At 25.6% G+C, this 23,719-nt stretch overlaps 3 protein-coding genes across 3 annotated transcripts; 2 read left to right on the forward strand and 1 right to left on the reverse strand.

The window, feature by feature from the left end:
• LOC132930655 (uncharacterized) lies at nt 1-2,251 on the forward strand. The gene is made up of 4 exons (XM_060996637.1): nt 1-403; nt 483-600; nt 1,579-1,662; nt 1,743-2,251. The coding sequence occupies exons 1-4, from the start codon at nt 352-354 to the stop codon at nt 2,110-2,112; spliced, it is 624 nt and encodes a 207-aa protein (XP_060852620.1). The 5' UTR covers nt 1-351; the 3' UTR covers nt 2,113-2,251.
• A 2,393-nt stretch (nt 2,252-4,644) lies between these two features.
• On the forward strand, nt 4,645-13,229 carry LOC132929054 (acyl-CoA:lysophosphatidylglycerol acyltransferase 1-like). The gene is made up of 7 exons (XM_060994099.1): nt 4,645-5,367; nt 10,006-10,211; nt 10,529-10,743; nt 10,811-10,947; nt 11,012-11,148; nt 11,300-11,445; nt 11,508-13,229. The coding sequence occupies exons 1-7, from the start codon at nt 5,309-5,311 to the stop codon at nt 11,739-11,741; spliced, it is 1,134 nt and encodes a 377-aa protein (XP_060850082.1). The 5' UTR covers nt 4,645-5,308; the 3' UTR covers nt 11,742-13,229.
• LOC132929055 (dehydrogenase/reductase SDR family member 11-like) lies at nt 12,235-23,719 on the reverse strand. The gene is made up of 5 exons (XM_060994100.1): nt 23,366-23,719; nt 19,472-19,634; nt 13,829-13,958; nt 13,466-13,748; nt 12,235-12,369 (listed from the first exon to the last, which is right to left on the reverse strand). Exons 1-5 carry the CDS (start codon nt 23,507-23,509, stop codon nt 12,328-12,330), a joined length of 762 nt encoding a protein of 253 aa, XP_060850083.1. The 5' UTR covers nt 23,510-23,719; the 3' UTR covers nt 12,235-12,327.

Genomic DNA, 23,719 nt, shown 5'->3' on the forward strand with positions numbered 1-23,719 from the left:
CAGTTACTGCCTTACTGGTTAAAGTAATAAACTGTCATACATTTCAGTTCGAAATTTAAGTTTATAAGTTATAACTTAAAACCATTTACTATTTAACCTAAAGCCCTCAAATTAATATCATGTTCTAAACGATCGTTAGTGATACATATTGGCAAACTAAATAATAATTTGGTAACAGTAATTTTAAATTAGAATTTGCATTTTACCCATCGAAGATTGATTATAAATATTATTGTTTTCATAAATTTATTGATTTCTTTAATTGGTATTAAAGCATAGTTGATTGCATAAATACCACCCCTGGTCGACTATAAAAAAATATTATTATCATTTTTAATTTAACATTAAATAATGTCTGACACCCGAAAACGCCGTTCTAGTTTTTTCCCGAAACCAACTGAAGGTACTTTCTTGGAAATGTTACAATTATTAATATATTTGTATTTTTAACCATTTAGTAAAATATAAAATCTTCATTCCAGATAATCATGAAAAACAATTGGAACTGTTTAAAAATATGCATTGGGTAAACGAAGAAAAAGAAAATATATTTTCTAATTCAAACTTATTTGGTGGTCTAGGAAAACAAGTATTACAAGAGTAAGTTTATATTTTGAAACCACGGATCTTCATACAGTAAAAATATAAGGCGTTTTTAACTAAAATTTATAAAAACTGATTTTATTATAGAATACATACAATGTTAGCAAAGTCACGTTGTGTTCTGTATTAAAAGTCTTCAGTACATATCCTAATTATTCATTTGGCTAAGACTATTGCTTTATTTAATATTAATATTATAAATAAATATAAATTATTATTATAATTCAATATCATTAATTTTATAGACAAAAATATTAAAATTAAACAAAGACTCAAATTATTGTAAAACACTGTAGAATAGATGGATAAAAACTATAGGCCTGAAAATGGTCTAAAAATTAACTTTTTTTTGTAAATTTATTTTAAAATTATATTAAAAAGATTCTTTCAATATGTAAGGATGTTAATAAATAATAATTAATAATTCTAACAAAAATAAAATAAAAAATAGTTGTTACTTATTGATAAACAATATCTTTATCTTCTTTCTAAGCATACAAAAGTATGTTTAACTTTTTTAAACTTGTTGAATTGTGAGTATTGCATTTATCTTAACAAAGTGTCTTCAGCAAATATTTTGAGTTAATTTAATTTTACACTAAAAACTAGAACAAAACAATATATGTTTTACTAAAAATTAAAATTAAAATTTCACTTGTAATTTGGAAGTTAAAAAAATAAAACAGGTTCCATTTTACCATAAGATAAAATATAATTTTATACAAATATATATTTATATTATATATATAGATATATATATATATTTATATCACATACATATTAAATAAAAAAGTTAAAATAATTCTTTCTGTATGTCCATAATATAAGCATATATTTTTATACAAATACAATTACATTTTCAAGAGATTTATTTTATTTGTAATATTGATATGAAAATCATATGACATCATACTGATAATTTTGAATATTTTAAATCTATTATATATTTTTTATAATGATTTACATATTCCTTAGATACACTGAAAAATTGACAAGTTGTAAACAAGAATATCCAAAATTGGTATATAGTAAACAAGAAGAACAAATTCATTTAAAAGAGTATGTATTTAATATAAATATATTTTGTCGTTTATTTTGTTTAAATTATCTTATATAGTTATATATTTTATCGTTTTTAGGAAATTACGTAAAAGCAAACTTGAAATAAATTGGGAAACAGCTTGTGATGGATTAACAGACTTTGAGCGAGATTTTACTTCTAATAGACCTAATTATAAGTGTTTAGTTGAAAAAATTCATTTACTTACATTAAATACGGCCTTAGTTAAAAGATCCAATTATGAACTACATGCAATTTTAAATGCATATAATAGACGAGCTAATGAAGAAATAGATAAGTTACAAGAATTGTTTATTGATAAAATTGTAGAAGATAGTGGTGTTGGTACTTCATGCTACAGTAGTGGCACAAATTCATCAAACATGGATTGTGACACAAATTCATCAATCACGGATTCATCAGAAGATGAATGTTTAAATTCAAATTAAATTTTAGAATATTATTAATAATACAAATTATAAAAAAAAAATTATCTTATACATACAAAATAATAAGGTGTGTTACTTATATTTCAATACATGTTTGATTTTTGAGTTAATAAATGAATAAATCCTAATACAAAACAAATTGACTCAAAAGTTAATTCTATATAACCAATAATTAATTCTAAATAAATTACATATGTTTGCCATCTAATTAAATGTAGTGTACCCAAGATTGTTGTAATGTTAAGTATTGATGATATAACAATAGGTGGTGCTTTATCAGTAAGGTTTCCTTTGCTGCCCAAAGCTATACGGCTTCTTTGTACTGGGTACAATAATGCAAGAATGAACCACTCAACAACTGCTATCCTGGCTGGATATGGTAATTTATAAGTTTTTAAAATACAAACTATCATCTCAAGAATGTAATACAACAAAAAATAATAACGATTAAAATAAAGAATAACTTGATAATGTAAAGATGGAGCCATATTTAAAATAATACTTAATAAACTTTTATTATTAAATAAATAATTGTTTGTTATTTCTTCTAAGCGGTTGCTAGGATACTAAAAATATGTCTAATTACTTTAGAGTCCAGGGGTGGTCAAACTTTTTGATAAAGTTATACTGAGAAATGAGAATATGTTTTTCCTTCATACAGTCATAAAAATACATGCAACTATTGGATAGGGTCGATTGGAATTTTTTATTAAACTAATAAATATATAATAGTTCATTCTAGTAAGAGAAATCAACTGTTGTCTGCAAAAGAATTTGCTCTGAATACAAGTGACTGGTTAATGGTTATTAGTTGGTCATGTGGTGTCCCTATGTCATTAACATATTAAAAAAACATTAATTGAGCTCAAGTAATAAGTTTAAGTCTCAAAGAAGAAGAATTAAATTGCCTTGTAAAGAGACTTATAAAATTAAATGTGGAAACATTTTTCTGATAAACTATATTTTCTTATAAGGATACAATTAAGAATAAAAACTATATCCTTATAATGAACCCAAATACCCAATAATTGTTAAATAATTAAATAAAACAAAAGTGGTTTATCGCATGACAACATGACGCTATATGGATTTATTTAACAAATTTTGATTTTGTTCTGAAATAGAAAAATTATATCAATTAACCCGCATAAAAAAATATTACTTGATAAGCTAACCCTAATTATTGAAATTGCATTTAAAATATTAATTTCAAATTTGTAGGCCATATTCTAATGCTAAACAAAAAATATTTTTAGTTAATTTTTACATAACATATTTAACCAAATTTCTTATTTATTTTATGAGTGGGTTTAAATATCAAATTTAAAATACAAGTGAAAATTATTAATTATTGGTACCATAAAAAAAATTGTTATTCAATTAACTTTGATTTTTGAATAATGTTAATACAATTAATTGTTCATTGATAATATGATGAAGAATGTTTGTGATCGTATTTCCATGATAAAGGGATTATTACTACATTAGTTATTACTTATTAGTTATTATTATTACTTATTAGTCATTAGTTCATTACTGATGAGTGAAGCAAATATCTAATGACTCATTTAAATTTTAATGTATTTGCTTATACCTAGTTATTGTTTTATTTAGTTATTTTTGTTAATATGGTACTGTTTGTCTGTTTATAGTATGCTCTATGTTCCTTTTTTTCAAGTAATACTCAAGTTCACGAACTAATTATACATTAGATTGAAAGATTTTTAAAAAACGGTAGTTGGTACTTAAAAATACATTTATATGAACATTTAAAACTTTTACTCTCCTGTTCATGTATGCGTATAATATAATATACAATTGGACTTGGACATAATTCTTATATTATAATCTACGGCCTACGCAGTAAAATCCGTATTATTATAAATACAAATAATAATCTTTTTAAAAATATCAGGCAGGCGTATTTTTAAAAATTATAGTTACTTCCCAACTACGAACTACATGTCTTAAAGTAAAAATTGACTGAATTACGATAATTTAAAAAAAATTTTATAATTTAACTTGAATTTAGCGTCGACTAATATTTAATAATCTATTCACTCTATTCTATAATCAATGCTAATATTAAATTATTAAATAATAACTGTATAGGTAGTATCGAGTAGATACTGGATTTAACGATCTTAATGCTAAATAGTAAATAGATGGTAAATTGGTAGGTAAATACATTCTAAACCGTAGTAGCGTAGTAAGTTCTCTAATTCTGTGATTGGACCATAGAGTAATAACCATAGAGTAATATTACTCTATGGATTGAACCATGATAACATTATCGTATAGAGTTCAATGTCAGCGTCGTGCATGTTATCACTTATAATTATAATTAATCTTAGATCATATAAATGTATATGATCCAAGAATTAATCAACGAACTAACCAAGATATAACCAACAACAACAATCGCGCCAATAAAATTTCGGTGGTTCCCGTCCGGTTGGTTACCACGGTAGTAGGTATCAGCTACCAGTCGTGCGGTTGTTAAAGTGTGTTAAATGTTAACGTTAAGGTCATTTATTTTCGTCTGCACAGTTAGTAGCACCTATATGTTATATTTTGTAGATAATACGTTTTAATTATTTTCGACAATCGACACTCATTACTCAGTAGTTACTACTTACTAGTGTTACTACTCACTAGTTAGTACTGTGGTGCCTGTGCGTAGTGTTCATCGTTTGTAAATGCGTTCGTCAGATTGTGGATAGGCGAGTGAAATTCTACTGTCTTTACTTATTACTCATTCGTAGTGAATTACACCCGAAAGTGCTCCTCTCGTCGAAAGTTTTCCACAACCCCTACACGAGATTGCTTGAACCGTGTCCCACCTTCCCGACCACCTCTTGAACGTGAAAAACTTTTCTCAAACGACACGTTATCCGGCACGCGCTACCACCCGCTCATCATCCTCCCACCCACTGACTACAGACGCACGAAGAGTGAAAATGATGTGAGCTGCGGCCGTCGGCAAGCCAATTTTTTGTTCGTTGGGCGGTAGTGCCTCTCCCTTTGCGCGAGTACACTCGTCTGTCCGAGTATTCGACGCTGTTGTGACTTTGTATTTCGTTTATTTAATAAAATAATATTCCAAACAAACCGACGTGTGCTACCTACATTCAGCAACTCCAGTTTAACGTTCCATTTTCATTTTTTGAATTTTTTTTCGCATGGTGTAATCGATATGAAAACCGACTTAAGCATAGAGATGCCAGACGGACGGCTGAAAAAATTTGGTTACAGGTTTGTACATAGTTTTGTGACTTGTTTAAAATATGATGTTCGCACAGGAAAGGATCTGGAATTGAATAAATTTTTATTTTGTACTGTCCATTACTTATTATCAAAATAATTGGTTTATTATTAATTATTAGTCATCATTGATATGTTAAATTGAAATAATTTATCTGTCCTTGTTTACGAGATTGTTACTTTTATTGCCATGTAGGTAGGCGTAAGCATGATTAATAATTCCATAATAAATTTGCTAAAATAAATATTTTTTATTTACTTTAGGTTAGGTACAACTTGAAATTTATATCTGTATGTTTAGGTATATGACTAATTTATATTATTGTTTTTTAGGGAGATAAGTGTTAGATACCAAAACCCCTAAATTTTTTCTATGAATTTACCAATCTAAATAAGTTGTATAGATTTTTTTTAAATTTTATATATACAAAATTATTTTTTAAAAATGGTAGAAATTTATTGAAGTTTTAATGTTTTTATCGATTTACAATAATTTGAATAGATAGGTAAAATACTAAAATATATGTAGGATTATAGTTATTTTCAAGGCCAAATAATTGTATTAAAATCTGTGCATTACACTTTAATTATCTTTGCAAAACTGCTATAACCTTGTTCATATTCAATTGTTATTTGCCTGTTCTATGAATTATTATATTTTTTTTTTAAACTATAGTTAAGTATTATTAGTACCCCATGATTTATAATTAATTGTGTTAAGGTACATATTTTAATTATTAATAAGTATTAATATTCATATATATTTATTTATGTTTCTTTAGGACTTAAACATTCTTTATATCATTATTTATCATAATTAAAGAAACTTAAATATTTTATAGTCTTTTTAAGAACATGCTATACCCGTATGTTGTCACAAAGCAAATTTGCATTCTGTAGATCTGATGTTGTGTTGTTATTTTTAATTTTAGAGTAAATTTACCTATTATCAAACTTAAAGGTAAGGGCATTATCTCTTATCTCTTGTCAGTTTTTTATGATATTTTAATTTTTAAGTAAGTTATGAGCATTTTTATGTTTGAGTATTGTACATACTCATAACTTGCTTAAAAATTAAAAATATTAAAAAACCGATGACAGATAACATATATTTTTACCCTTAAGTTAGATAATAGTTCAATTTGCTCTAAAATTAAAAATAACAACAAAACAATGATTTTACTGAAAGCAAATTTGCTTTATTTGTAATTTGTAAGACATTAAGACGGAGACAACACATAGAGGTATAGAATCCTCTTAATGTATTATTAGTTAGTACCTAGTTTTAAATCTGGCTCTTAATATGAATAAAATAAATACATATTTTCAATTTTGCATTTTATTTAAAATGTAATTTATTTTCCAATTGTACCATAAACAAAAACCATAAAAATTGCATTTAAACTATTACAAATTAAACTAGGTATAAAATTATATTTCTAAGTTGCATAAATAATTAATGAATTTAATTGAATAATTTTGGTTACTAAATAATTATGTTTAAGAAATCAATGGTTTTGCTATTGATTCATTAAATGATTGTTTATGTAACCCAGCATAAGTACCTATTTTAATTGTGATTTTAGGTAGGTACCTATCTACTTTTTCATAATTTTTTGAAGTGTTTTCAATAAAATTATATTGATATTTAAATAATTAGATAATTTATTTCATATATCTCTATTATTGAAGTTAAAATGTTCTTTATTTCTTATCTCTTTATATATAAAATAAAAACGATCAAAGAATCTTTTCAATCTTATTATAAAAGCCTTTAATAATCTTATTTATTTATTTCAATTTATTTATTTTTGTATCAAGAGTATTTTCAAAATACTTACTTGCTTTACAATAATATGTATTTGCTTTACTAAATGTTAATTTTTTTTATCTGATCAATATTTATATTAAGTATTTTATTTCTTTTAAAAATTAAGTATTATTTATTCAGTTTTTTATAATATAGATTGATCATAAGTGTATATTATGGATTATGTTTGATGTAAGAATATTTGTTAACTATAAAAATAAAGGAATTAATTAAGTAAAAGTAAAATTCCTGTTGTTTGTATAGTGTATGACCATATTAATCCTTGCTATTTATTTTTTTCTAATATATTATAGTTATAAATTATTTGTTTATTCAAGCAGCGCTTCTCAAACTATTGTAGTACTAAGTATTAATATTACCAGGGCTCGAGACTTATTTAGCATTTGCTTATTTTTATAGATTGACTTAAAATGTAGCAGAGTGCTATGGAATTGTATGTCATGTTACAACACGTTCAATTATGAAATTTGAGTGTTTTTTTTTTGCTTTTTTCAACGATTTTTTAAAAAGATGCTTATTTCCAGTTTTATGATTATTTTTGCTTTTTTGACCAGTTTTTCTACTTTTTATATTTTTTTCAGAAAATCCCTTGGAAAATTTATAAAAAATAAGTCAAAATGTCTTAAAAGTTTAATTTTTTTATATTATAAAGACATTTTTCCCAATCGTTTTGTTTCAATATTTTTTTATAATATATTTAATTATATTATTTTTAGCACAGATACAAATTATGTCTACTACCTACTTTATCATGTAAAAAAAATGTGATATGTAATAATAATTTATTTATTATAATTAACAACTATATCCACCATCCATATTATGTTCATTGTTTGTAAAGAAAAAACCACTGAAAAAATGTGAACAAAATAAATACTAAACATTTCGAAGTAATATAACAGAGTTAAGATTTCTGCCAAAAGTATCTATGTACTGAAATATTTTATAGATATTTAGTCAAAAATCCTATGTAATATGTATTATTATGATGGATATATATTATTTAATTTATTCTTCAAGAAGATAATGGGCCCCACTGAACATGTTCGTGTGCGGGCATATGAGTTCACAATTTTAAATATAAATTCATTAATTAGTTAATATAAAATTAAATATTTTATTACAATTTGTAATAAACATTTATCAATTAGATAAATACATCTTTGTTTATATAATGTAATATTATAATGTAGTATTTGTAAAAAATTTGGCTTAATACAATATTTGGCAAAAACACTAAAATTGATCAATAACTACTAAAATAACTATTATATAATAATCGTACTATGTAATAATCTACTATAATATATATCTGATTGTTTTACAGTTTTAATTTGAAATATATTTAACAATTTATTCTTCATTTATATTGATACTTAGTAATTAACTGTATTTTGATTTTCTAAAAATGATATAGTAATTAATATTTAATGGTCCTTTTTAACTAATTTGTTTTGAATTAAATGATCAAAAATTACTAAAATTGCTTGTTTAATTGTTTTATAATTAAGTACCTTGATTTTATGTTACCGTTATCTATAATTTCTAATTTCAAAATAAATACATTTTAATATTATTTACAAAAATAAATAAGATCATTTGTTTTTCAATGTATTTCATTCCCCTTATTCATACATATGAAGTCTAACTTTAAACATACATTTGTTTTAATTAGATATATTTATTTTTATTTTTTATTTTAAACTGCTTAGCCTAATAACTCTTTCATAATAATTTAACTATCTAACTATTTATTAATATTTATCTGAATGATTTTAATGTTTTATATACCTACTATAATATAACAAACCTTGAAGTAAATTGTAAAAAACAATTAAATTAAAAAATAAATTATATATTATTTCAATATATTTATGTTTTCTAAAGGATGATGTAAAGTAGTTGTTTCTTAATAATCTTTAAATAATTATTCTAAAATCAAAGTGATTAAAATAAGATTATATTAGGTATTTTATTATTATTAATAAATTATTATTTACTGTTATTTTACGTTTTATAAAATATTCTCTAGTTTCAATATATAATACATATTACATATATATATATTTAAATACACTTTACTAGTATCTTGTATTTTTTTTAGTTATTTTGTTTCTTACTTTAAAAGTTATATTATATAATAATTTGATATGCAAAATTTTTTCCTATTGTAAATATTGTTTTAAAAATAATCATCTCTGTATATACTCTGTTCAATTTGTTGAAAGCTAAATAAAAAAGTTTAAGATATAATAATATCCTGTTCAAATTAAGTTTTGTAGTTGGCAGACGACGACTATTGCACAAGGGCTTATAGATCCTCAATGAAGGATAGTTAAATGGTTATTGTCAAACTCCCATCCAAAAAAACTATGATAATAATTTATTTAATTTTAAATATACTAATATTCTTTATTTATTTTTTGAGGTCTAACTATGGAATTTAATTAATTAATTTATTAATTTTAACAATAATTATAATAATAAAATAACAATTTTTACATTTATCACTGTTAAATAAAATATTATCTCCCTCTTTCATAAAGTCAAAACTTTTCACTGAATCTTATTCTACCTATATTACTCCACTCGATAAATTATGTATTTTTGTTTTTTTCATATATTTTCTTTTTCTCCTTTCACTTATTATCACATTTTACCTTAATTGTTGAAATAAAGGTTTTGTCTGAAATTTCTATTAAACAAAAATTGTTATATCTTTTAACCAAAAGTATTTGAATTTTGTATTTTTATATAAATATGTTTTATTTTAAATAAGAAAATTTTTTTATTTTTAGAGCTACTGTAACCTGCAAAGTAATCATCCGTATATTATTTGTACTCATCAACAACATCTATTGTATACCAACATATTGTGTTTGGATGATTATATTTTTCCCTTTGCGGAAGATTCATCCAAATCTATATTGGAAACTTGAAGGCTTATTTTTCCATTGGCTATTAGCAATGGTTTCTATGTGGTCTTGGTCAGCTGGTTATGACAGTAAGTAATATCTTCTATTATCAATTTTGCAAAAATAAATTCACTATGTTTAAATACCCTAATTTTGTCCCATTATCTCAGAGATGCTGGATTGTCTCCTCTCTCATATCTTCATATATATTTGTTTCAGTTCATTATTTTTTATTATTTTTATATTGTGCTAATATTAGTATAGATTGTATGTTTTTTTTTAATGAACAATTTTAGTTGTTTTAAATTTAATAAAATTGACTAATTTTAAAATTATAATATTTGATATATTTTTTATTTCAATTGATTAAACATATTTAAATGTGTAATGCTTATTTTTTTTATAGTTGTTGAAATGGGTGATGATATTAGATTATGTTTGAATGATCGTACACTGGTGTTAGTTAATCATCAATCTACAGCAGATGTGCCAATGCTGATGACAAATTTTAATTCCAAGGCCGGAGTGTTGCCCAATATTATGTGGATCATGGACAGGATATTCAAGTTTACTAATTTTGGTATTGTTTCTATTATACATCAGGATTTTTTTATCTTATCAGTAAGTGTTGTTTTTTTTCATTCTTTCAAATTTTAAAAATTTATTATTAATTATTTAATTTTTTTAGGGTAAAGATCAAAGAGAACAAGCTGTTAGAGAATTAAGGACTCATATTCGTGGATCATATTTGCCTCGTCAGCGAAAATTAATTATTTTATTTCCAGAAGGTGGATTTTTAAGAAAAAGACGAGAAGCTAGTCAAAGGTAAATAAATTAAATAATTAGATTATTAAGCACATAAATATTGATTAATAATTATTAATTAAAGGTATGCGCAGAAAAACAATTTACCTTTATTAGAACATGTTACGTTACCAAGATTAGGAGCTTTTTCAGCAATCATTGATGAACTTTCACCAAAACAAACAAAATATGGTGGTGTGACTAACAATAATACCGAATTCAGTAAGCAATTCTGTTAATTTTTATATAAATATAATTTCTTACTATAAATTATTACATAAAAATATTTAAAATTATTATTATTTATTACCAATATAGAATAAAAAATTTTTTCACCAACTTTAATACATTATTTTTTAATACATTATTGTAGATGAAAATACCGACAAATTAGCATGGATTTTGGATGTAACAGTTGCATATTCTGAAGGAAGACCATTAGATTTACCCACTATCATTATGGGTCAAAGAAGAGCTTGCCGTACACATATGTACTATAGATTATTTCCCAGTTCACTTGTATGTTGATTTTTTAAAATAACATTTTGATTGCATTATTTGTAATAAATTGATATTTTCAGGTTCCTAGAGAACAAGAAGAAATGACTCAATGGTTATTTGATCGTTGGGAAGAAAAAGAACGTCTTCTAGAGACATTCTATTCTACTGGTGAATTCCCTAGTCACAAAGGATCACGTCAAACAGCTGTTATCCAACAAGATTGTGTACGGTTCCTTATATTACATCTATTTTTTATTGCATCATCATATGCTCACTACAGGATTATTCATTATTTGATTGGATTAGTATGGTAAACTGAAAGAAACAAAAAAAAAATAACAACAAAGAGAGGAAAAACGAACTTTATCTATGTTTAGATTTTCTGTATTCATATATTTATTTTATGTATGCATAACTTATATAACAGCTGGTATTAAAACCAATGAATAAATGTGAATGAACTGTAGGATGTTGTATAAAATACAAAATAAACATTTTTATTAATAACATTAACATATAAGGATATCACTTACAAAATAACTTAACTAAATAGCACGAACGAGTTTAGTAACTGTGATTTACTTTATGTGTTACATATTTTGTTTAAATTATCATATGAACATCAATGTTTATTTTGTTTTCTTCTAACTATTGATTTAATTTTTTTTTTTTTTTTTTGTAAATATCAAGTAAAATATTGTAATATTAAGAATCATTATTTTATTATTGTTTTTTTCTTTTTCTTATATATATAGTATGTATATATTATATATACATATTTATATTAATAAATCATAGACTTTGTAATTTAATGATAAATATGATTTACTAATACATTTTTATTTTATTTTGAGATAAACCTTATAATATATTGTTCTTGTGATTTGAAGATCATTTCAATCACGCCTCTGAACCTATAGGTTTGATGATTATATCTTGCACCTGAAACAAATTGTTATAACTATTAAACTATGAAAAAATTGTACATTGAATATTTATTATTTTCTGATATATGAATATTTTGGAATATGGTTCTCCAAGAGTTTTACATACATTTTAATGATAAATTGAAGCTTTGTATTTATTTTAACGCGTACAATTTTTTTGTATGCCAACTAATGTGTTTGCAAGATATCATGTTAATTATTAGTCTTCTGTGTTGTGACTGTGATAACATTTGTATAATATATTATATTATATTTTATAGTATACGATTTATTCTTGTATTGTTATACATTTTCACTTTAAATTTACATTTTACTTAACTAAAATCAATCACTGTACAGAAGACTTGTAGATTGTAATCATCCATTAATTGTATTGTTTTCCTTACATTATGACATTATTTTATGAATCATTTTTATTTTTTTTATAATCTCGTATATATATATATATATATATATATATATATATATACTATTTTCTCTGAAAACCATTTTATACTATTTTTTTTTTCATTATTATTTATTAAAACAATTGTCGTTTCTTTTACTACTATTTTGCATTAATTGTATTTTATATATAATATATATATATATATTATATATTTTTGAGTGATTGAAATTATTACATAGAGGCATTTTGTATATCATTATATGAATAAGTGAAAGTAAAATGTATTTTTAAATCCATTGTATGAAAATTCTGTTAGTTTTTAAGAATTAATGAGCCTAAATTGTAACAGTTAAAAGAAGGTTGTTGTTTGATTCCAGAACTATTGTACTTTTTATGGAATACTTACATTTTGTAATGGTTCTGTGAAGGCCAAAATTAAAATAAATAAATACGGTTTCCTATCATAATTTGTTTTAAATAAACAAAACTATATACTTAAATACCTGGCAATAAAATGAAAATTTATAATTTTTAAATGTTTAATAATAAATAATCTGAATTGTATGGTTGTATCATTGATTATAATTTGATGAATATTAAAAAAATTCTTATGGACATAATGAGTGTATTTAAATCAAAAGATTTTAGTATTATTAAAAAAAAATTAATTTATAAAAAATAAAATTGTGAGAAATTATATTACTTGTACATGTGGAGGAGTAGCCAATACAAATTCAATGGTAGATGCTATATCTGCTGGAGAAATACTGGGGTATGCTTCGTATAAATGTTTATCAAAGCTTTCTCCCAAGGAGTTTTTGAAAATTGATGATTTCACAAGACCAGGACTGAGACACGTGACCTTGATTGGACTTTTCAATGCTCTTAATTCTTGTCGCAACCCTTCTGTGAGTGCTCGTACAGCGTGTTTAGTCGCGGAATAGAAGTGGAACGGACCATATGAAGGAACATAATGCGCCAGATTACTAATTACCAGTAAAAGACAGTGAGTTAAATAAATTGTATAAATGTACGATTAACGGTTTCTTATCATTTTTTTTTGTACCTGCTCAAATGAATAATGTGAGCATCTTCTAAATTACGACTATTCATGGATCTTACCGCCTCACGTGAACAAACACTTAACGCTATAACGTTAACGTCCAATATTCTTTTCCATTCCGATACAGTACCGTCTATATTAAAAAGACAAAATATAAATTTAGAATAACCGATTTTTTTCTAATTAAAACAAATACTGATAATTTGCTTTAAACCAAATATAAATTGATGAATTAACAGAGCTACGTAGAGTAATTAATTAATTATAGTTTAGGTATAGTTACACATCTATTATTTTGAAATAAAAGAAATTAATCCTATTTTTTTCTACTTCTATAGGTGGTGTTAATTATTATTTTTACAATAACACTAAAGATCGAACACAATACCGCCGTTTTTTATTGTTAACCTTCCATTTGTCTCCTACTTATTACTGACAATTTTTATAGTGAAGTTTTCTGGGAAATAACTATAATTATTTATTGATTTTTAAAAATAAGAATAATAAGTTGGATTTATTGCGTTTTACAATGTTAAAATGTTTACCTAATATCTATAACTTTAAAAATTGATTGGTACCTACCCATAATTTTTAAATTTTAGGACGCAAGTATTTATCACTATATAGTTACTACGGTGGACTAATTATAATGTGTATTATAAATTTATAACTATATTATATACTTACTTACAACCTACATAATACGTAAACGTATTCAAAAAATCAATATTTATTTCTTTATTAATATTATATAATGTGTTTCTAGGTCATGGATCAATCGATTTTATCTCTATGTTTAGTTTAATTTATTGATATACGATGTACCTATATGAGTAGGGACCTGTTCACGGTTCAGCCATTTCTTGACAACTTTTTGTCGTGCGCCAGACTTTATTTTTATAAATTATCTTAAACAAAATTACAGATTAACTGTGGAAGAAGAAAAACAGCAGTCTTGCGAGTAGAAATCTATTTTATTATTATACATTTTTTAAAATTATTTAATAAACTAATGGTTTAAATTTAATACTTTTTTAAAACTATTTTGGAAATTTTATAAAGCTTTATGCATAGGCATGCTTTTTGCTTTATTTTAAGTGCTTTTATTTAGTTTTTTATTGCTTCAAAATCCGTACTCTAATAGTCTAGTTATTAAGATTCTCCAGGTTCCTACCTACCTAACGAATTTGTATTACCATTGATTACTATTTATAATCAATGGTATTACTATTACCTGTATAAGTACAAATCCTAACTCGATATATTATAGGCACCTCTCACCTAGTTATAATAATAATCATTAAATCATATAAGTATATAACGATATAACTCTTGCAAGTTTGATGTGTTTCGGTATCTAGCTAGTACCTACTACCTGCTTAACTACCTAAACTACCTATAATCTATCGAATTTTATTCCTGATCATTAATAAATTATATATGGTAAATTTAACTTTTTATGGCGTGTATATATTTATACATGTATTATGTATACCTAATACATTTATAGAGTGCTTATATTATATTAAAATAAGCTATGGAACATTTTATGACGCAACAATTGCCAAATTGGTTACAGTCGGTACAGAGTTAATATACTTATATAAATAGATATCTGGTAACCTACAGCACATTATATACCTACTTAGAATAATAATAATAATATAATATAGGTATTGTATCACGTATTAATGTAATATACTATTATTATATGATATTATATTGATGGCGCCAAAGTATAATAATACGTTGGTATATAATGGTTATGTAGGGCAAAAAAATAACAGATTTAGAGTACTCTCGAGTCAATCACCAATATCTCACAATCGTCTCGCTTTTTCTTTCTGAAAACTGAACAGTCTGATTTTGCATTACTAACTTTTATATGAACTTAATTTATTTAGCACGGTATATCCACCCAATACCTAGATATTAACAAATTATGTAAGTACGAACTATATGAGTGTTGTACATTCTCGTCTATTGTATGTAATATTCGTATAATTCATGGTGAACTGATACTATTTTAAAATGTGATATAACCCATATAACACACCATTCGACGATGGTTTTTGAATACATTTATCGCTGTATGCCTGTATACTGTATAGTACCATTGGCACCTATATAATGTATTATAACGTAGTGGCTAATGTTACTGTGTATGTAATAATTTAAAATATTAAATGTCATATTATACTATTGCCTATTGTATAGGTAGTAAGTACATCGTACATATAAAATAATTGTAAAATGTTAATCTGTGTTTATTATGTATACATATGTGCGATGTGCGGATGTGCCTATCATATTTATATAGGTATTTCGATCCTGCCAGGAGTATATAGGTATACTATGCAGTGATAATATATTATATACAAGTACTTGAAATACTTGCTATTTACCTAGTTACCTCTGTCCAGTGTCCTTTAAATAAGTATACTTATACAAAATACAATATGTATTCAGGAATAAACCTGTGGTATAGTAAGACGCCTGAGAATGGGGCCGCAATTAACAATTTTTCAAAAATGTATAGGTACGGTAATTTCCAAATGGGCCACTATTTTCAACTATTTTTATTATTGTATCTGGTATAATTGGGCCACCATTAAATTTTAAATTTTTATAAAATAATATTTAATATAAGTTTTATTAGGAGTTCAATCAAGTTAATATTAAAATTAGAAGCGTAGGAACATTAAAACCAAGGAATAAACTTTAATTTGAAAAAATTATATTCTTAATGAAATTAAAAAAGACAGATTTGAATTTGTAAAATCTATTTCTTATTATTTAAAAAAATAATTGTATTTTTATGTATTGGAAAAATAAATTAGTTAACAAACGTAACATACTTGTATATTTTTGTGTTATACATTGGCAGTTTACCAATTGCGCCTAAAATTACTTTTTTATATACCAATTGCGCTCAAAACATTTTACAATACCTAAGAAAATGTATTAGTTATTTATAATAATTATTATATAATAAATGAAAACACTAACCTGCAATTTTTTTGTGATTCATCTTTGATATAAGATATATCACATGATACACATATAATACCTACATTTTTGTATTAATACATAATATAATAGAAGTAAATTAGTAATTTTTTTTCGCATTTTACAAGTTATCTTTTGATTGTCAGATATTCAAAATTAAATACCAGTTACAACTTACATTAAACATTATAATTCGTTTCATAAAATTCCCGCTAGTGGCCGATACTGTCGATACTGTTATAAACTGTATTATACCCAGTCATCACTTTAACTAGTAATCAATTGATCAATGAATAAGTTTTTATTTTTAAGCATACTAGTATGTGTTATACAAGCGCAATTGATATACTTATCCTAAAATATAAGGAGCGCAATTGGTATACTGACCTTAAACCAAAATTTTGTGTTGGGCGCAATTGGTTTATGCCCTACACATTTATGGCATAATTTCCAGATACATTTTAAAAATATAGATTTCATTTGTGGCCTAATTTCCGGGTAGTAAAAGGTAAGCTAATATTTTATATGAAGCAGGTTAATAAAATGTGGCCCAATTACCGACCTCCCGTATAGTCACTGATTAATGGACTCACTTCCGGTCCAGAGTACCTACTACGAGTATTTAACCAAACCTATTCTAAATAAATGGGTCAATAAGACAAAAAGAGTCTTGGAGTAAAAAAATATACATCCATTGGGTATACATTGTAATAAAAATGTAATTTAATCTTGTACTAATAATTTTAAAATTTCTAATCTAAAAATTTTATTATGTATACACTATACACAGATATAGGTATATTTATTTATATACTTCAAATGTATTTTGTCATTCATATGTGAAAAAAAACTACTCATGAAAATAAAAATAGAAATGATTTTTTTTTCATCAAAAATGTTGTTTTAGATTTGATTTTAAAATATTTATAAAATCGAGAAAATAAATGAGTACAATAAGAGATAATGAATCCAATAAGTGGCGACTACGTAATTCAATATTTATTGCATACGTACAGCATTAATAACTGTTTTACTCGTAGATAAGTATTAAAGTTTTTTTTTAATTTAAATTAATTTTTAAACAAATAAGTGTGAACATAATATTATTATTATCATCATCAAAACTCATATACCTACTTATACTGCAGTTGACGTAGGTACACCGGTTTAGCTATAGGTACCTAGTAATGAGTAATGACATTATTTTTGAAAAATGAATAATGATGCAACTCAATACAGCCATATAGACATTCACATTTTAATAGTATATATAATTATATTATTGTGACACGTGCGTGTTAAATATTTCACATTGCAGTTGCAGTACCTATATACTATTATTTTCGATACAAAACCAGCTGAGTATGTTTATGCATACTACCCACGCGGCACTCACTCCCGACCTAAATACTCAATAGTGTATTTAAACACTTAAACATTCAAACGCTGTACAATATAATCTATACTTAACAAATTATTTTAAATTCTCGACGAGTCGATAAACTTTAATTTCACCATTCTAATTATTCATTCGCTCTGCAGTGCCGTATTTCCCTGTAAACGTCTTATACTTTTATCTTTTATTTTATTTAATTATATGGGATTCGCCATTTTACATTTGAGACAATTGTATTAATTATTACAGTATAGCTGTATAGGTCAAAGGTGGATCCAGGGGGGCACTGGGGGCAAGTGTCACCCCCGTTACAAAAACAAGTAATACCTATAAAAAGCTTCAGAACAGCTACGATTTCAGAAAAATAAAACTATGTACAAAGAGAATATCAACAATCAAGAGTGAAAATCCAAGAAGGTAGGATTATTATTGGTATTATAGTAATTTGACATATATGATTGGTTTGTTTTGTTGGTAAGTTGTGGTGGCTCTAGGAATATGGAAAATTGTATTAGAACGTGTAAGACGAGAAGGAATTTTAAAATTGACTAAGGTTGATAAAGTATAGAAGAATCGATTCTGTTAAGTAAAATATTATTGAAGAACTTTGTACTTAGCAAACATCTCCTTCTCACCACCATCATTTTAATAATAATAATATAATAAACTACAAGAGAGTAGTAGTGCTAGTAGTGGTGCACGGGCATCCTAGCTTCTTACATAGGCGATAGGCACCTGTAGGGGGGCAAGCTGGGGCATTTGGCTTTTTCAAAATTATTTTTTAATTGAATGTTTTAAGATAAATTACTATTTACTATATATATAACAACTTGAAATTGGTTATATAAATAATAGGTTACCATCATTATAAAAACATTAGATTAGATTATTTGCAGTCGATTGATAATTGTATACCTATATAGTAAAATCAAAATATTTCTCCTTAAATTCTAGCATTGCTCCCCCCGCTCTAGAAAATTTTTTACGGGCGCCTATGGCTCCTGCATCGGCTGAACCATTCATATACGACATCATAACATTCATAACAATATGCGCTACCTACTGTATTTTAAATTACTGACGGCATTTTCGAAGATAACTATTAGGTCACAACCTAGATCCTATATAGTAGTTGCGGATGGTAGGCGGTAGCTAGGTATCAATATTGATTAATAATAATAGTTATTCATTTATTATATTATATTGTTAACATCGTTTGATAGTTAATGCATGCACATTACCTATGAGTGTAGACCGTCCGCCGACGCCAGCGTTGTTTATGAGTACGTCGACGCCGCCGAACGTTTCTTCGACCCATTGAAACGCTCGTATAATCTCTTCCTCGTGACATAAATCCACGTTTAACGGGTAGAGGTTCGTAGTTTTTTTTTCATCTTTCAGTTCCTATACGCAATTATAGATAAACATATTTATCAAATATTATAAGTAAATAATACATTACATAGACTTCAATCAATATACCTATTACTTTAATAATATTTTTATATTAATTTTTTTTAAACAACCAATATCGTACAAAATCAATGTCATATCTAACACGAAATTATTAAAAACCAATAGCGTGTTGAACAATTTTCAGACCAGAGGCAAACTACCATTTTACCTCCCATGCACCTACAGCTTTTATTTAAAAAATATTATTATTAAAAACGTTTTATCTCACTAAATCCATTATTATTCGGACTATTTGATATAACCAACTACTCACCCAATAATTTTGATCTTGAGGGCAAGTTCCTCAAAAAATCTACTTCAACAGTCCATAGCCGTAACTAGGGTGAGGCGTGGGAGGCCTTGGGTGTCTGATGTTGGGGGGGGGAGAGGGCGTAAATGATGCTACTTAAGAAAAAATATTATTGATAATATAAGACTTTTCATCGATCCGTAGATATAATGTTGAGAATTACATACTTGTGGCTAAAAATTGTATTTCTTGTATTGCTTTAAACTTAATTACTAATTTTCAGATATTTTAGTATCTTATTATATTATTAGTATCTTATTAAGAAATATTAAAAACGGCGAGTGTGTCACCCCAATCACCTAGGTGGTGCATAACTACTAAAGTTCTACCTCAGGATAAAAAATGGCTTGGTACGGCGCTTGTTCAACACGTCATTGATTGAAACCATCATATATATAATTACATGTTTATCAATTTATCATATGTATAGTACCTATACAGTATATTATACATATAATTATAATTAGTGAATAAATCGATTTTATTGATATACCTATAAATGGTTACCTAAACAGTATATAATATTATGTTATATCAAGCGCATGTTATTTTATTTTACACCGTTTAATCGTACTCGGATTTAATATAGGCATATAATAGGTATTTATTGGGTTCCTATACCCAATATTATTCTATCTAATCCATACCTATATATGTGAACATATAATGTAATCTACAAAATATTTAAATTTACAATGATTGATTAATCTATATGATATGCTTAATGTAGGAAGTAATAAGCTTAAATACCTATTGCGTGAAAAATTACCCAAGTATAAAATTAATGTGTCTGTACGTGTGTATTTGTCTAAACTTAAATTTAATCATATTTTACCTAATTTATAATCTAATTATTGTGTTATAAATTATAATAGTTTCAGTTAACTAAAAATAAATAATAAAATTTATACGTATTATTATATTATACCTATAAGCTATTACCTATCTAGTGTATAGGATCGAGTGCATTGTACCACTGCAATTTCTATGAAGATAATTGTTTTTTTAAATCAAAATAATATATAATTTATTAAACCATTACTAAACGTCGGCACATTTATTGTATGCTTTATGCACGTTGCGAATGCACAACATATATATATATATGACTTTATATATATATATATATATATATGACTTTATATATATATATATATATATATATAAACATAATATCTTAACTTAATATGTACCTACCAATAATGCAATATATAGAGTATATATATAAAGTCAATAACCGTATAGGTTGTTTGCGGTAACTAGTAAGTAACAACCTCTATAACAGACGTCTTGTTTACGTTATAGAAACACTGAAACGGTACACTATATAATATTATGAAAATGAAACGAAGAAGAGCGACGGAACCAGATTCTTTCGAGATAGATTTTACTTTTCCTCGGTACATACGATGCGTGCACACATAATACTATACGTGGCTTACGTAAGTATAGAAACACGTTCATTTAAGTGTGAGCCCTAGTGCCGCAGGGGACCAAAACGAATTTCATACTACTCCCTAAATACACATTTGATATGTGTTTTATTAATGATTTTTTATTGATCTTTATCCTTGACATAATAAAAATTTGGCATGCAAATCAAAATAGTTGCGATGAAATATTGTAGCAACTCATATGTATTACGTTTAACCGGTTATCCAACAAGAAAAGGTATGAGATGTCATAACAGGTATCAGTAAAGTGTTGATAGTATTCACGTATAAAAATTATATGATAAGTGATGATAACAAATTAAAAAAAATAATATAATTATGTCTTTACTTTCCATTTTTCTATTTTTTTTTAAAACATTGCTATTCATTATGATAGTAGTTAGTTACTAAATTATTACACATTTCGAAGCTGTTTGTATTTTGTAATTTGTAAATAATATATTGTACAGTAAAAAGCCTTAAACACTGAAGTTAAAAATAAATAACTTAATATTTGCGTGGGTACTCAATTTTTTAATAAATTTTATTTGTACCTATTCATTTTTCAATAATTCTATTAATATTTAAAAGCTATTGGCGTCTATATTTTGTTTTATTTATTTTTTTAAGCGTTTAAATAGTTTAGGTGTCTAAGGTGTCTTAGTTAAGTTCAATATACACACGAGTTGTATATGTCCCAACCGAATACCGATATTAATTTAATTGATAGAACTTTTAGAATTTACTAATAGTATAATACATAAATATATACTAGAATCTAATGAGAATATTTAAAAAAATTGATTAAGTCAAATTTTTATACTTAAATAAGACAAAATACGCCTATTTGTTGTAAGAACAATTAATAAAAACTTGTTTTGAATTTTAAATAGTGAAATGCATTATGATAGCAAAAATACCTCCAATAATTACTTCACTGAAAAACTTACATTAACAGGACGTCGAAGGTAAATTTTTCGAGTATCAATACAACGCACCGGGCTTCCAATTGTAGGTATTCAGAAAGTAATAATTGTATAATAAATCTAAAGATATACCCAAAGAAAGATTAGAATATATACTACATGAGTATCGAGTCTTATAAAAAAAAAAAAAAAATACCTACCTACTGTATTTATTATGAGAAATTTTACGTTTTTCAAAAGGTCAAAAAAAAAAATGTCAATTATGTTTTGCAAAAACACTTTTTATAGGCACCATAGAATGTATTATTATAATTATATATACTTATATTTTAAATTTACTTTTATTTACTAAACACCAAATTATTATAACCGATGTTATTTCTAATTGTATCTATTATAAATAACAATAATATTGTTGTAAATTGTCATATATAGTGCGTTATTAAATAATGATGCAAAGTTAATGAAAATATTGTTTTAGCTAAAATTATGCAATACAAGTTAACCTATACCATATTGTTTATTTTAAACGAACACAACTAGTTGCCGGTGTTGTCTCACAATCTCACATAGCTGCAAATGTAGTATACTGTATAATATATACAAAGAATAATATACGACGAACAATAAACATATTTCAAATTTAATTAGTGGTTTGTTGGGTGGTGACTCAGAGCCAGAAGTTCATAGAGTAGCTTCAAATGTTTTTAAGTAAGTAACTTATTATTGTCCTAATTCAATTTTTTTGATGACAAACGTTTTTGGGGACTTGTACGCAAACGGGATATACCAGGTATTGATTTTAATGATTAACATTTAATGTCCTAACAATTAACATATTTTAATTAATATAAATGTGAGAGCCCCGTGGCTTTACTTTAAAATTACTAATTACGCAGAAAGGGTTAAAAATTTCTACTGTATGCCTAGTATATAGATTGTATAATATATAAGAAATCCATCACAAATCAACAAGCAAACTGCTGCAGTTTAGTTAATGTGGATACTTACCAACAAGAGTTCGGTCTGCTTGTCGATGGCCACGACTGCAAGGTCCAAATCTAACAGTCTCTTAGTGATCGCCATCCCTATACCTCCGTTGGCGCCAGTCACTAACGCTACTTTGCCTTTCCACCGGTTCATATTGGTAGTCATATTTGTTCAATTTAAAAAATAAAAAACGTAATCCAAAATGTTGACTGTGGACGTTATGTGTTGCCCGATATCATTTAATATTATTTATAACACCTACAAAATTATTGTCACTATTTAGATAAGTTGATGTAGGGTTATCCATTGGTGCGTGCACGCACATTAGCGACTGTTTCAACGAGTGTCTGATTGCGACTGCCACTGGTTCGGATT

This window comes from Rhopalosiphum padi, chromosome 4, assembly GCF_020882245.1.
Source record: "Rhopalosiphum padi isolate XX-2018 chromosome 4, ASM2088224v1, whole genome shotgun sequence".
NCBI lineage: Eukaryota > Metazoa > Arthropoda > Insecta > Hemiptera > Aphididae > Rhopalosiphum > Rhopalosiphum padi.

Excerpts from the sequence above, each read along its gene's own strand:
- LOC132929055 (XM_060994100.1), bottom strand. The coding sequence starts at position 23,509 with ATGACTACCAATATGAACCGGTGGAAAGGCAAAGTAGCGTTAGTGACT. Across the intron at positions 13,959-19,471 it reads CGGACGGTCTACACTCATAG|ACGGTACTGTATCGGAATGG; the intron begins GTAATGTGCATG and ends TTTTTAATATAG. Across the intron at positions 12,370-13,465 it reads CTACTCCTCCACATGTACAA|GTGCAAGATATAATCATCAA; the intron begins GTAATATAATTT and ends AATTTGTTTCAG.
- LOC132930655 (XM_060996637.1), top strand. The coding sequence starts at position 352 with ATGTCTGACACCCGAAAACGCCGTTCTAGTTTTTTCCCGAAACCAACT. Across the intron at positions 404-482 it reads TTTCCCGAAACCAACTGAAG|ATAATCATGAAAAACAATTG; the intron begins GTACTTTCTTGG and ends TCTTCATTCCAG. Across the intron at positions 601-1,578 it reads GGAAAACAAGTATTACAAGA|ATACACTGAAAAATTGACAA; the intron begins GTAAGTTTATAT and ends CATATTCCTTAG.
- LOC132929054 (XM_060994099.1), top strand. The coding sequence starts at position 5,309 with ATGAAAACCGACTTAAGCATAGAGATGCCAGACGGACGGCTGAAAAAA. Across the intron at positions 11,149-11,299 it reads TAACAATAATACCGAATTCA|ATGAAAATACCGACAAATTA; the intron begins GTAAGCAATTCT and ends ACATTATTGTAG. Across the intron at positions 11,446-11,507 it reads GATTATTTCCCAGTTCACTT|GTTCCTAGAGAACAAGAAGA; the intron begins GTATGTTGATTT and ends TGATATTTTCAG.